Source organism: Rhagoletis pomonella, unplaced genomic scaffold (genome assembly GCF_013731165.1).
Source record: "Rhagoletis pomonella isolate Grant_MI unplaced genomic scaffold, Rhpom_1.0 Rhpom_scaffold_00009, whole genome shotgun sequence".
Taxonomy (NCBI): Eukaryota; Metazoa; Arthropoda; class Insecta; order Diptera; family Tephritidae; genus Rhagoletis; species Rhagoletis pomonella.
This window is the reverse complement of record NW_023458563.1, coordinates 27,930,681-27,945,872: the sequence shown is the minus strand read 5'-3', so window position 1 is coordinate 27,945,872 and position 15,192 is coordinate 27,930,681. Positions and strand designations below refer to the sequence as shown.

The 15,192-nt window shown below is 32.6% G+C and overlaps 1 protein-coding gene across 1 annotated transcript in view; it reads right to left on the bottom strand.

The window, feature by feature from the left end:
• Window positions 1–15,192, bottom strand: part of LOC118745472 (mediator of RNA polymerase II transcription subunit 15) — a 127,013-nt gene that overhangs the window by 60,961 nt on the left and 50,860 nt on the right. The window contains exons 5-6 of the mRNA XM_036478920.1: window positions 7,297–7,485; window positions 2,238–2,486 (exon numbers count right to left, since the gene is read on the bottom strand). Coding sequence (XP_036334813.1) covers window positions 2,238–2,486; window positions 7,297–7,485 — 438 coding nt within the window. The remainder of the gene's footprint in view (window positions 1–2,237; window positions 2,487–7,296; window positions 7,486–15,192) is intronic.

The window sequence follows — 15,192 nt, the reverse complement described above, 5'->3', positions numbered from 1 at the left end:
TAGTAAAACACCAATTCTTGAGTTGCTGAACTCCATTTAGAGTAATTACGTAAGGTATATTATTTTTAGTGTTGGGCAGTATCCATACCAAAAGTACTCAGAACTCGATTCTCAAAAGGATCGCCAGTACCCGCATTTTTAAAAGTATCGATACTGAGTACTTTAAAGTACTTGGAATTACTCACTACTCAAAAATAATTTGTACAAATCATTAATCTGATACATGTACTCAAGTTCGAATTCACGTTCTCAGTAGTAAGTGTCGAATGCAAAGATACTATTTAGATTTACTGGTTTTCAGAAAAGATTGTACCCAATTTCAAGTTTTGAAAAGTGCAATACTTGTACACAGTACAGTTAGCCGAAACTTACTTACATAGAATAAAATGAACATATATACATATGTAAAAATAACTTATAGACAGCTACACGAAAGCAATTTAATTTCACCTTTTTGATTTGAATTTAATATGAAAACTGTCAGAAAGAAAAAATTAGTTTACACTTAAAGTGTCGGTGAAACCATGATACAAAAAAGAAGGTAGTTTCAATAAACAACTTTTTGATTAAAAAGGACATTTTTGACAATTGCTCAATTGTAAAAAATCGAAGCGGCGTTACCCAATTTAAGTTTTTTGGTAGAGGGGTTTTTATATCCTAAATTTGGGAGTATAAATAAAATAGTTGTATTAACATTTACCTTTTAAAAATAAATAATATCTTATCTTAAAAACTTTTAAATTTTACATTAAATTCGATAACTACTTGCCAAAATCTTTATTTTTACATTAATAAAATTTTAGTAAACATATTTTAAAATGTTTAAAGTGTCATTATGTCATCTGATTATTACACAATGTAGCTAGCCAGGACTATTACAGTTTTCTATATCGGATACGATTGCTTCTGATATAATAGAGACATTTCGATGTCTTTCAAGTAACGTGAAAACGGAACTTACTTTGGGACCCATAGGCCTCATGACTTTCAGAGAAGTGAGTATTATCCAATTCTAGTATATTTCGACAATATCGTTGTTTCTTTGGATAAAATTAAAATATATTTTACTCAATATTAGAGTTGGTGCGATAAAAAATTTGTGATTTATTGTTAGAATGAAAACTAGAAACACAATTATCAACTTATTGAGCATTCTCTTTAAAATACAAACAGGGAAACGTTCGGTTATTTGTGCAATGGTTTTGGAATGGGGAGCGGAGACATCAACAAATTGGGTAAAGGGTAAAATTTCGGCAGCGCTTAGACAAAATTAATTCTCATCAGTCCAACTCCGGCTACGCTGACCACTGTAATTTTTACAAGAAGGGCCGTATTTCAAACCGAATTTATTCATAAATTTGTATCTGAAAACTTGAAATTTTTATTTTAAACTAACGTTTAATTGTTTGACAACACGTGTGTGTTAAAATTGTTTGCTTTGGGTTAAGTCTTGTGACACAACAACCCAAAATTATTGTACAAAAACCGAGCCATACCCAACAAAATACCTTTTGCTAGTTCAAATTTCGATTCTAAGAACAAAAAGTTTGTAAATAGATAAAAAATTAATAATAAAATTTGGAGGATTTTAGATATTGCATACGGTAGCACGAAATGTCACAATCTACTTAATTGTCAGGTTGTTAATATGGCGACGAAAAAATGACAATGGAACTACCTTCTTTTTTGTATCATGGGTGAAACCGGCAGATAATATTCATTTGATGTAATGCCAGCTTGTGAGATTTCTACACGAAGCAATGAAATGTTGTCAATATGTGTATATTTATAAAAATGTATTTGTACTTGGAAAAATACCCGATCCTTAAAGGAATTGATACTGAAAAAATCGAGCCTCAAAAGTACTTGATACTTCCCAATACCCATTATGTTGTTATTTTAATTTATTTATTTATTTAAAAATAAAAAATAAAAATATTTATTTATTTAAAAATTAAAAACAGCTGTTCAAAACGTTTCGACGTAGATCGTGTTTATACGGACATGTAATATTGTTCAGATGCTCCTAACCCGCATTTCGGATGACATGCTAAAATGTCTAGTGCTAGGTGTGCGTTTATACGTTATATATATTGTTCAGATGCTCCTAACCCGCTAGGTGTGCGTTTATACGTCCATATCACAATAAAACGATTTAAGTTAACCGTACAAAAATTTTTTTTACATAAAAATTTATGTGAATGTGTGTATGTTTTTCACATTGAAATTGCATTTACCTTTGCCTTTTTGAGTTTGTAGGGCTGTGACGAGTTCTGCACACTTGTCGGGCGACAAAAGGCTAGCTTCGATGTTAAACGAATCACCCACTGAGGTGATGTCACGAACTTTGCCACGTGGGTTCATTAACAATCGAAGTGGCACTTGAATTGGTGTTGAGGAGTTTTGTGTCGTCGATGTTGTTTCACCAAGTGCAAGGTTGTTTTCTTTGAATTCCTCCTGATAATTTTTCTCCTGGACAGACGAATCTGCATTGCCAACATATTGTCATTGTAGAGTCAGTAGAAGGATTTTGAGACTATTTTAAGGCGTTAAAAAAATACTTCACACTACGGAAGACGTCTATTATTGTAATTGTTTATGGAACTAGAAATACTAAAATAACTAGACGTAAAAATTTTTAAATAAAAAACAAACATATAATTCAAATGAAAAACAAATCACTTAACCCCAAAAACTTTAGATTAATTGAAAAAAGTTACTTAAAAAAACATTACGTAAAAATTCAAATAACGAAACTTGGGAAACTTATAATGAAAACTAAAGTTACTAGTATTTGAAAACTAGAATACCTATCTATTCTTAAAACTAAAAAAAAATAGTAAACATAAAAACTTGAAACATAAAAATGTTACTTAAAAACAAAATTACTGAAAAAATTAGATACCTAAAAACTTAACTAAAAAAATATATCAATCTGAACCTAAAATTAATTGACTTAATGAAACTCTAAATTTGAAAAATAGTTTTAAAACTTGTATTAAAAATTTAAAATAAAAATAAGAAAACTTTACCAAGAAGTTTACATAACAACTAACATAATTAATTTAATATAAAATTCTAACTGGAAAAAATTGTTAACTTAAAAAATCTAAAATAAACTATATAAAATGTAAAACATAAACTATAAAAATCTAAGAAGAAAATTCGGACGGCTATTAAGCGTAACGTACAACGTAGTTTGTTGTCGTACACTGACGAGTTATATCACATGTAAATATGTAATATATGGGTATGTATGTTTACATAGGAGTGAAGAGTCCTGATTTTGTTATGAATGGATACATGGAAGTGTGTGCAAATGCGTGTATGTATGCATGTGTTAAAAAAAATGTATGTGTTTATGTAAAAATATTTGTACAGTCGATCTTATTTTAACACGGATTTTTTAACGCGAAGTTTTTTACAATCCCCCGTTGTCTTTTTTACGCGGTTTTACTTTTTTAACGCGGTTCGCGATAATGATTTTGTCCTTTTGTTTTATTTTCAGTGCGTTTTGCAAATGCTGTTTGGATTGCGCTGTCTCATGTAGGTTTTAAAATTTATCTGCATGTTGAACACAAATTTTATTATGAAAACAATGTGTTTAAAGGCAAGATAAAAAAAGGTACTTAGAAAAATGGCCCTAAGCCTTATATGAACATGGACATACTAAAAAATGCAAACCTGCAGCTATGAAAAAGATAACCCCAGCTACGCTTGCCAGACGTACTTATTTTATCAGTATAGTACTGATTTTTTAACTCTCGTACTGATTTTATTCATTCTTCAACCAGTAAGCTAATGTCCTGTTTTTTCAAAATCTGTACTGATTTGCACTAAATTTTAAATTCATACAAATCTGTTCTAGGGGTCTTTTCAACGAGATTTTTTCCGATGTATTTCGTTTATAATCTAAGAAAAAAAGAAAGTAATTTAATTATAGTTGACATGTTTTAGAAAATTCTTGATACGCGCAATAAATGAAAGCAACTAAAAAAGCAATCATTTTATGGGCATATCGCCGGGGCGATACGTACCAAATGCGATAATGTGATGGATTATACATTATTTAAAAAGAGGGCTAACGTGTTTTTGTCGAGTGTTAGTTGTTCCGAAAATATGTAACGGACAATTCTACGTTGGCTTCTCGCGTGTATCGAGAGCAAAAAATCTATATAGGTACATGCCCAAGACAATAAGTCCCGAAACGTTGTTTACGAAATGTATTGCAGTAGATGTCATTAATTTGAATTGCTTAACTTTTTTTTAATAAAAGTTGTTATGTTTATGTGGTGAAATGATTTGTTTCCTTCTTTGTTACATTTAAAAGATTTCGTTAAACCAAACATCACGCGGGCGAAGCTGCGGGCAAAATATATGTAAGTAGGTACGTAATAAATTTGTTCACTGCCCCAAATTCGAGTTTCTTACTTGTGTTCATAGCGTACAGCCATCTCAGGTGATCTGTCAGTTTCATCGCAAGCGAATTGCTCGTCGAAGAGAAATTTTTATAATTGGGCATTTCATCGCAGAAGATTTCATTTCAAAAAGTGCTAACGAGTACATTCCACATGACGGAAATTACTATATTCGCAAAAATAGCTTACTCCGCGTTGTTTTCAGCATATATTTTATAGAAAACACACAACTTTATAAAAATTCAAATTTAAAAAAGCGGTTAAACTAACTATTTCACAGGCAATCGCCTGCGATAGCTCACAAGCGATATCTCTCGCGATTGCGGTGAGCGGTCTCCGCAAGCGATTTCTCCCCGGAGATCTATCGCAGCAGATGAACAATCACTAATGGAGACAGCAAGTTATGGAGACCTGGTTATTTTAACTCGGAATTTTTTTATGACGGAGTTTTCGCAAAATAGGAGCAAATAAGCAAATTTGAACACAAATTTGGTTATTAATAGGCGATTTTTTTCGCGAAAAATTTTCTGTGCCAGTAAACCGTTTAAAGTGAGATCGACTGTATATATTTATGTGTGCATGCATATGTATGTATAGTTGTATGCAGAAGACAACCCATATTTGATTTACTAACAATAGGTCCATTCAATAACTTTCCAGTAAACACTTACAGCGAGAGCGTAAAAGAAAAATAGAGAGTAAAATTGAGAGCAAGAGAAAATTTTCAGAAAAAGTTATTGAACGCAAAACTAGTAACTTAAGCCATTTTGACACTTTCTGACGGTTGAGTTTTGGCGCGCAATTTTCTTTTTAATGGGAATAGTTCCCACCGTCATAAAAATAAAAAAAAATATACAATAGATTTAAATTGTTCATCCATATTTTCATTTCATTAATTATGTTTCATCAAACCATCCTCTTCAACAGTTTCTTTACATTTGAATTTGAAACATCACCTTACTCATTAACTCCTGCAAATTCCTGCTAGTAAAATTTTTACTTGCAAGAATTTGCGGCTATCTCAGGTTTTTACGCTCTCGAATTCGCTCCTTTTTGCAAATATTTTGGGTTATTGAATGCATTTCCAGTAAAAACTTGCAAGTACTAGAAACAATTTCTAACAATTTTTTATATTGAATGGACCTTATGTATGCATGTATAGGTATAATAAGATATTGTGATGGAATGTAGTATGTAGATTTGTATGTATAACGCCCTTATATTAAATTCAAACAGAAATTTAATCGAGTCGATTCTCTTTTTACTCAGCTACGATTTGAGGCTCAATTTGGCTGGCATACTTGGCATTGCATAAGAGTTGTCACATAAGGAATCCGTTAAATGAGCTTTGCGTGTAAGTGGTTACCGAACGCACAGCATTACATATGTAGAAGTCTGATTTTTGATCTGTACGTAAAATTACATGCTATGCAGTTAAGCTCGATATGTTATGCAGATAAGCTCGATTAACTGTCTGTCTGAAGTTAATATTAGTACATAGTGAATTAATTTATTTCTTAAAAGCGAATTTGCTGCCAGCAATGCAATAACTATACCGAAAATAATTGATTCACGCCAGCTATTGAACCATCTCATAGCCGTCTTGTGCTTTTGGCATCGAGTATAAACATTTTTGTATACATGTATGTATATATTTGTGCATACAGTGGCTCAAAAAAGAAGTCGAACAGGCTTAGTAAAACTTTGAAAATTTCTTTTTTGTATTAAACGCGTAAGACTTTTTACAACTATGTATATGGGCCAAAACAATTTGGAAACATTTTCAAGGTTTTTTTAGATCCTCAGCGCGCTAATTCCGAAACGGGTGAGCCCTTGCTTGGTAGGTAAACCCCAATAGCATCTCTTCTCCACCTCATCATATTTTCTCTCAATTTTGAGAACATAGAAGACTTAATATGATTGGTTATCTGAATTCATGTCCAAAAGATTTCGGCTATTTTTATTAAATTGCGCATAACCTAAAATATATTCTTACGGAAATGTGCGGCAAAAATTGTTTGGTAAGCTTTGACTTTTCTTCACTGCTTTAAATTTTCTTGGCATTGATTCGAGTAGTTTTCCGAACATCGAGGGTTCAATCTCCCATCATTCTTCGTTATTCGAATCTTTTAACACTTATTTATTTTAACGTGGCTTTTTCATTAGTTTTAGTGATTGTCCATTACGGTCCTTAATCGTTGTGAGTTTAGAAGCGCTCGAGTCTGGCGCCTTTTTTATTCGCTGCATACCATATTTTTCGACAACGATTTTGGTTGTCTAGATGGCCTCTCTTCAAAAATTGTGTGTCCTTTAAACCAGGTGTGCTCATCCAATAGCTCAATTGGCTCAGTTGGCACGCAACAACATCACTTTGCTTTGGCTTACTTTGGCTCAGCTACAACAAATAAAACAAGCGTTGACTCAGTAAAAACAAGTGGGACATTCATTTACTGCTGCCTCGCGTTGGCATGCATTTGCTTAGCTGTGTGCTCAATGATGATTTGTTAGTTGCTGCAATTGTTATTGACGTTGTTGTCGTTTGGCTCACTAACTTAAATTTGTTTAGCACCCCTGCTTTAAACTAATTATTAACTTTCTCACTCAGATTGAGCTTTGACTGCGTAGCCTCAATATTTCCACGAACAAAGTTTCCAAAATAAGGACCCCTCTTTTTCAGATGATTTTTACTTTTTTACTATTAAAAAAAAATAAGTTATTTCAACACTCTCGAGCCCTTTTCGAACCTTTTCTCAACCATTTTTAGAAAATTAAAAACACAAAAATTGCGTAGGTAAATACATGTGTAATTTTTGCTTAGTCCGACTTCCTTACCCGACCGCTGTATATACATACATACGTGTGTAAACGATTTCGTTACCTTGACCAGAACCCTCATGCACCCATTTAACAGAGCGCTTTTTACGGTTCACATACATCGACTGCCCTTTTGATTTCTGGTTGCTTATGTCACTCAAAGAATTTGAAATTCTGCGTGCTAGCTCAACTTGATCTTCCACCGTAGGATGCAAGCCTGGCGAATAAAAGGCTGACGAGGCATAGAGTTTTCCTGAATTTTGAACATTTTTATTGATATCAGTAAATTATCTATAAAAATATAATATGTATGCACATGTGATGCCTGAAAATAGGTGATACGTTTTTTATTAATTATTTTTTACTTAGAAGACCAACCGCAATGCTGGTATCAGTTTTAAAAATATTTGCATAATTTTTATGCATATTTGACTCATTAAATACATAAATTCCCATACGTAGCGTAACGAAGCGGACAAAATGATTTTCTTTTTTTAATATTAATATTTTAGCATAGGGGCATTACAAAATGGCTTAACTTTGTAAAAAATAGAATATAAGTAGATTCTAAAAGTTTGCTTATATATGTACATATACATTTGTGAAAGCTATACATTTTTTCATTTTGATAACTTTATTTCATCTAGGTATCATTAACTGAATTTTTGATAAGTTCAGTTACTGCATCTTTACCTTGTTTTTTTTTTTTTAATTTTTATATTTAAAAAGTCTTCTCTCCCAAGGCACATTAAATTTTGTGTTACAAGATAAGAACAATACTTCGACATGGAAGGTACGGCTATTATAAAAACACAACTTTACCTACTCAGTAAATAACAATAATTTAGTATGGGAGGTAATAGAATGTAAAAATGAGCCCTATCGCCAATTCCATGTGAAAATCGTTCCCATAATTTAACATGCAAAACAAAAACAAATTGGGAAAAATTTTAATTTCAAAAATGCGAAATTTTGAGTTTTGTCACTTTTGAAGATGGTGTGCAATATGTATTTTCTAAAACTTTGTTTATATGCACTTTGGTCCTCCAGGGGAATTGAACACCAAACCAAACAATCGATAACGCGCCTTCATTGCAAACCTCCGGATGGTGTAGAATATCCAACTACTTTACTCAATACAGAGATAAGTAAAACTATACATAGTATAAAGGAAAATTACTATATTCAATAAGGTAGGCATCAGTTCTGCACCGTCACTGTCAAACGAAAAGACTAAGCCTCTACATGTGCAATAATGTATTATTTTTCTGAGTAGGGTTGCCTCCTATTAAAAAGTTAAAAGATTTTGTCCGTTCGTTGGATTACGAAATGAGATACCAAATAAAAGGGCCTGGCCTTCGCATGTAAAAAAGCTTTCATTTTTTTAATAGGTTTGCCACCTATTTAAAAATTGCTATCTTCTATACATAGTATAAAGGAACGTCGAGATACTTTGGCCACGCTTATCTCAAAAAATACAGAACGGATTTATACGAGATTTTTTAAGTATAAGCTGTATCGATAGGAATATTATCTTTAGTACTTTAAATTCCTATAAGGTTGCCACCTGTCTAAAAACTTACTAGATCCGCACTGTTCATTGGAGTACAAGAAATGAGGGCAAGGGCTCAGCTTTTGGATGTTCAATAATGAATTACTTTTTGAGTAGGGTTGCCACTTTTTAAAAATTATAAGATCTTCACCGTTTGTTGGACTAAAAACTGAGGTACCAAGTGAAAGGAGATGGTCTCCGCATGTTCAATAAGTTTTTAATTTTTGCTTGAGTGGGGTTGCCACCTATTTAAAAATTATGTATGTATAATACGCGAGGGCATTTTTTTGTTAATGACATTAGATTTACACAGTTCATTCAATTAAAAAAAAAAAAACGAGATGCAAAGGAAAAGGCTTGACCTTCCGATTTGAAGTACGGTTTTATTTTTCGAAGAGGGTTGCAACCTGTGCGAAAAATTAAAAAATGTGGGCTGTTAAATTACAGGAAATGAGGTGTCAAATAAAAGGGCTTGGCCGCAACCTGTTTGGTTGTCAATCGCATCTTATTTAATATCTACACATTCAGCGCGAAGCGAAGCCTCGCGCATACGAAGCCGGCTAGTATAGTATAAAACATTTGTTTATATACAGGTGGCGACGAGCAACTGTTACCCAAGTTTTTTCGAAAAATTTTAAGTTGTTAGTACCAAAAACGACGGAGTTACATCCCACTTTTTAAAAACCCCCCACCTGTGCTTGATATACTTTTCATAATGTTTTTTGCCTACTCCTGTAAAATAAAAACTTTGTTGTTTAAGGCCTTTGTGAATTAAGGTAACGACACTGCAAACCAAAGTTCTCGAAATCTTAACGAAATCTTTAGGAGTATCTCATTTATGTAATGATTTGTACGAATCTTCAAAGAAAATTATATGAAGGGGTTGACACGAAAGGAATTTCTGTACGAATAATAAAGACAATTTTTAAAAAATTATGCAAGAAATTCTTCACATAACAGCGTTATTTTCATTGCTTTACCGATTTTCTTCCAAAATTTCGTAAAAGAATCAAAGTGTGCACAGTTTATTTAATTTTAGATAATTCGGCAAAAAATCTAATGAGATCTTTACGAATTCTTTAAAATTTCTCTACAATTCAGAATACTCTGAAAAAATGGTTTGCAGGGGATATGTATATACATCTATATCTGTGTTCGTTTGGAAAAGTAGCTTATGTCGAAAGGCTGGCTTTAGTATAATACGGCATTCCCTTTATTCTTTAAACAACAAGGAATTTTGGATGAGAATATTGACTTGCTAGTATCGGAACTATTTCTTGCACGTTTATTTGCCAAAAGTTTTTCAACTGCTTAGAGCCGGTGAGTCATTCGCAATCGTATGCTGCGAATGCCGATTTATACTAAAGCCAACCTTTCGACATAAGCTACTTTTCCATACGAACACAGATATATATAAATGTGAATGTCTGTTTGTTTATTACCTTATAACTTTTGAACCACTACACAGAATCGCACGAAACTTTGCACGCTTATCTGTTTTTATCCCGGGAAGGTTATAGGTATGGTTTTGTTTGCAAATATGGTGTCAATTTTGCGAGGGGGCGTGGCACCTCCCATAGGCCTGCAAATTTTTAATCAGCTATAACTTCGGAGCCATAAGTCACATGAACTTGAAATTTGGTATGCGGACAAATCTATGGTAGAAGCTTATAGTACGGTATATATAAATTACTTTGTAGGAGGGGGCGTGGCATATGTCATAGTCGTAGAATTTTTAATCAGCCATAACTTCGGAGCCATAAGTCACATAAAATTAAAATTTGGTATGCAAACATATCAATGGTAGGTGCTTATAGTAAGGTTTGTATAAATGAGTTTGTAAATGGGGGCGTGACACATAATATAGGCGTGGAATTTTTTATCAGCCATAACTTTGGAACCTCAAGTCAGATGACTCCTTTAATTCCTTTTGATATGCCTTTCGAATTTAAAAGACCTCAGTTTCCAGTTCGCTTAGCTTTTGCAATGACAATAAACAAGAATGCCTTAAAGTCAAACCCGAAACTTTATCGAAAATAAAATGTATGATAATTGTATTGGAAAATGCATTTATGTTAATAGTTAGTTTGAAGTATTAAAAAAATGCTGTGAAATTATATTATAGTTATTATTCGTAAGAAAGAAGTATTTCTTCTATTATATAATTTATTGGAGATATTTTAACCTAAACAAAACACCTGCAGTGCCAAACAATTATTATTGCATTTCATTCCATAATACCCAAGCTATACAGCTGCCCTACCATATGCTGCTATCACGGCTATAGTAAAACTAGAGCAGAGAGTATAACATCGTTACATAAAGTATTTTTCATATTTGCATAAAGATGTGGGGTGAAACCCGCGGGTAAAAGCTAGTATGTAATATATTAAAATCGAAAGGTAGTACATGTCGTATGAGTAACATTCTCGTCTCGTTTGAGTAATCTATACCCTCATAACTCGCACATATGTATGTACATTAGGGTGTTCCAAAAATGCATGTGAAAAAGTAAAGTCGGAATTTTTATGCTCTCACCGCCTAGGATTATTCTATACTGAAAAAAATGTGCCCCATTTTTTTGTGATTTTATATCAATATTTTTCAATCGGAAAAGTCTGCTTCTCTTTAGGAGACTCCCAATAATAATATCCAATCGTTTTTTTGAACAATTTTTTCATAGTAACAATATATCATAGGTCTCCCAAAAACCCCAGAAAATGCAATAAGGGGACCAATAAAAAGTCTTTAGTATTAAAAACTTGAAAAATAAACAATTGGGTATTGTTATTGGAAGTCTCCCGAAGAGACTCGGAGTTTTCCGATCGATAAATATAATTTTTTAAGAATTCTATACCGTTTCTACGAAAAGTAGTTTTTTAAAATACATGGAAAGCTTTGAGAGCATTGAGCGACCTCTAAATATTTTTTGATTTAAAAATAATAGAATACGGGTATATTTTTTCGATATAGAACAATCGTAGGGGGTGACAGCATTAAAATTCCGACTTTACTTCTTTAGACCACCCTAATATGCTTACAAAGACAAACTGGAAACTGTCCCCAAAAATTAATTTAAAAAAATTTTGTATCGAAACTATTCTGCAAATTATTTCAAACCTTAGTATGTCTTTTTAGCTATTCAAGAAGGTATTACCTTAAATTAACGAAGTAATCCGTAGACGGATTGCGAGCTCAACTAATGGAGGGTAAAATTGTATTAGCAGGAAAAATTTAAAAAACACGCGACTACAATCTTTACATTTTGAACTTATTTGCTCATTATAAGTCATTGTTGACATAACCCTATTCCTGAAAAAATGTTGTCAGTACTTTCCTTAAATTACTTTTTACGACGCTTTAAACAAAAAAATCAAATTGCTGCATGAGACGTTAAAGTGCATGAAGTTCAATACTAAAGAAGAAGAAAAAAATTTGCAGAATGTTTTCCACCACGTTTGCTTCACCATAAATTCACCAACAGATAGAAATTCGCTATTGCGAATTTTAGGCGAACCGGAAGTATCGATATAATACTCATTTAAAGAATTACTGTAAAAATATCGGGTACCCATTAATATCGGGATAAAACGACTCGATATTCCAAATACCGATAACAAATTCCAAAAATTAAATCTAAATAATTGTTTCGTTTTCTAATGAAGAATTAACACTTTACACTTTAATACATTTTTGCAAAAAATGGTGACGCTAGCTGTCGCCATGTTCGGGATATTTTGAAACGACGTATTTATGCTAGGATTTGATCCAAATTTAGCATATTTAATTGAAACATAGTTAGACATAGATTCGCAAAAAAAATTAACCGCTAGGTGGCTCTAAAGCCGAAATAAAATCTGTATACGACATAAATGCATGTTTGCATTAAAAATTAGTTTAAAAACAATTTTAACAAAAAAAATTTTTTAATATAAGGAGGAAAAATCTTTGCGTTTATTAACTTGGAAAATTCCTTAACTATTTCAAATATTACTACAAAAAATTGTATACAAATAGTCTTGCACAATTCGCAGGGATTTGCAATTTTATAACCCAAATTCTTGTTGCAGTTTTTTTACGGAAAATATTTCGTCGCTACCATGTCAAACTATCGAATGTGAAATGTGTGTTTTTCAGGAGAGCAAAAAAACTGTTGTAAAAAATGTTGTTGTCATTAGGAAAAAGTGTAGGATTCGACACTTCGTTAAAGTCAGTAGCCTCTGCTTCTAAGAAGACTCGAAATTTGCAAACTTGCGTATTATTCTACACGCTTGCGCAAGGTATGGTAATTGAAAAAGCATTTTTGCATAGTCGATAGTTTGACATGGTAGCGTCGATATGAAAAAGTTTAAATTTGTTAAAAAATGTTTGTCACAGATACAGAGTTAGGCTGTAAATATCTACTATAAATTGTTGTAATTTTTTACTGAGTAAATTGCTACTTACTTATTATGCAAATAAATAAAAACCTTTTTATTTTGATCCCTCATTTTATTTTTTAACATTTTGTCATACAAATGTCACGCCGCGCCAAATGGGAAATGCCCGTATGTACTTTACCATTAGCACATCAAAACGAATTTCATCAGGGTTATCACAGAGTCCATCGTAGTTCGAAATCTGTGAAAATGTTATTATTGATCTCGAATAGCTGCGAACGTAGCGTATACTTTGAATATACACGTTCGTACAATTCGGATTCAGTGTCGTAGATTTCACGAAAAATCGGACAACGATGGATCCTGTGATAACTTCCAATAAACGGAAATTATTTTTAATATAGCGTACAATATATTATTAATTTTTTTAATGCGCATTTAAGATTTGATACGATAAGATTCCAAAAGATATCGTTTTTAAACTATCAAGAAAAAGTATCAGTATCGAATGGCAAAAGCTCCGATATGGTATCGTATCGTATCGAAACTTGTGTACCTAGTAACAAAGGAATGCGACAACATAGTCGATGTGTTGTGTGAATTCTGATGTTCCAATTTTCGTAAATGCATCGCTGACCAAGCAAAATTACGAGCTCCTCAAGTCAATGCTTCGTCTTAAAAAAAAGAAAATAATTTCATCCATTTTTACCAAAAGAGTTTGATTTACATCAATCGGAACAGCAACGACAGCCCGAAGTAATGAATAGCCGGGATATTCTAAACAATCTTGAGAATGTTGGCCCAGGAACTAGTAATTCCTTTCGACTTGGCAGCGCTCAGAATGCGAATACTCCTCCCCAGGACGACCATTAAGAATATCAGTGGATTTAAGTATTACTTCATTGAGGACCGTTTGTTCAATGTCCGGTTAACACAAACCGGAGGTAAAAGCTCCAATTAAATACAACGACTGCTTTATCAATCGCATGTTATATGCATGATGTCGAAAACGTCGATAATGATGTTTAACTGGGAGGTAGTAATAATCAGACATTGAACAAACGGCGTTTAGTCTAAATATTAAGTTATTATTTCTGTTCCATCTATTCCTTTTGTCTTCTTATTTCTATATACAAAAAATGTTGCTGTTGCTTTTCCACAATAAAAATGTTCATTTAAAACGGCCTCAAGCTCAATATAAATTGTTGAATATAAATATACAAAAAATTTTAAATTATTAAACGGCATGCCAATATTCAAATGCAGTGTATATGGCTCACGTTTTTTTTTGTTTATATTGGTGACAGATTATAAGATGGCGAGCTCCAAAAACTGTTTATTGTGATGTGATTCAGGATCCGGTGATTCTATCGAATATGTATTCATTGAGGTGATTTCCGATAACTCTTTATCGGTTTCTTCAACCGCTACTAGGGATGCAAACGATGCATCGATGTTTTTAAAACATCGATAATGTCGGTTCAATTTTCGATGTTTGCCATCGATGTTTACAATTTACTAACATCGCGAAATTGACGATACATCGATGGAAGTTTTACCGATGTTTTAAACATCGACTTTAAGGAGACTTCGGTATGTTTGACTGACCTTAAATTTATTATTCATTCAGAATTTTTTTGTTATTTATGGCCTTATAACAATTATATTCAACAATTTTATTGAGCAAACGGCCCGAGGCTCAATAAAATTGTTGGATTTATTCTGAATGCTAATAACCTAGCCGTTAAAACAGAACCAAACGCCCCTTAGAATTTCAACAAGATCAGGCCTAGGATCTTTAGGCCCGAACGACCTTATGGTGGTATGCATTTTGATTCTAATAATAGAAAGGGTATAGAAAGGATAATAAAATACAGGAAAATACATTCATAATTATTAAAGTATTCAATATTGCTTTAAATTTAACGAGAAATTAGCAAATTGCAAAACATCGGAAACCATCGATATATCGATTTTTCTCTGGCGATGTATTTTAGCCTCGATGTTCTTTTCTCCGATGCATCGAAAC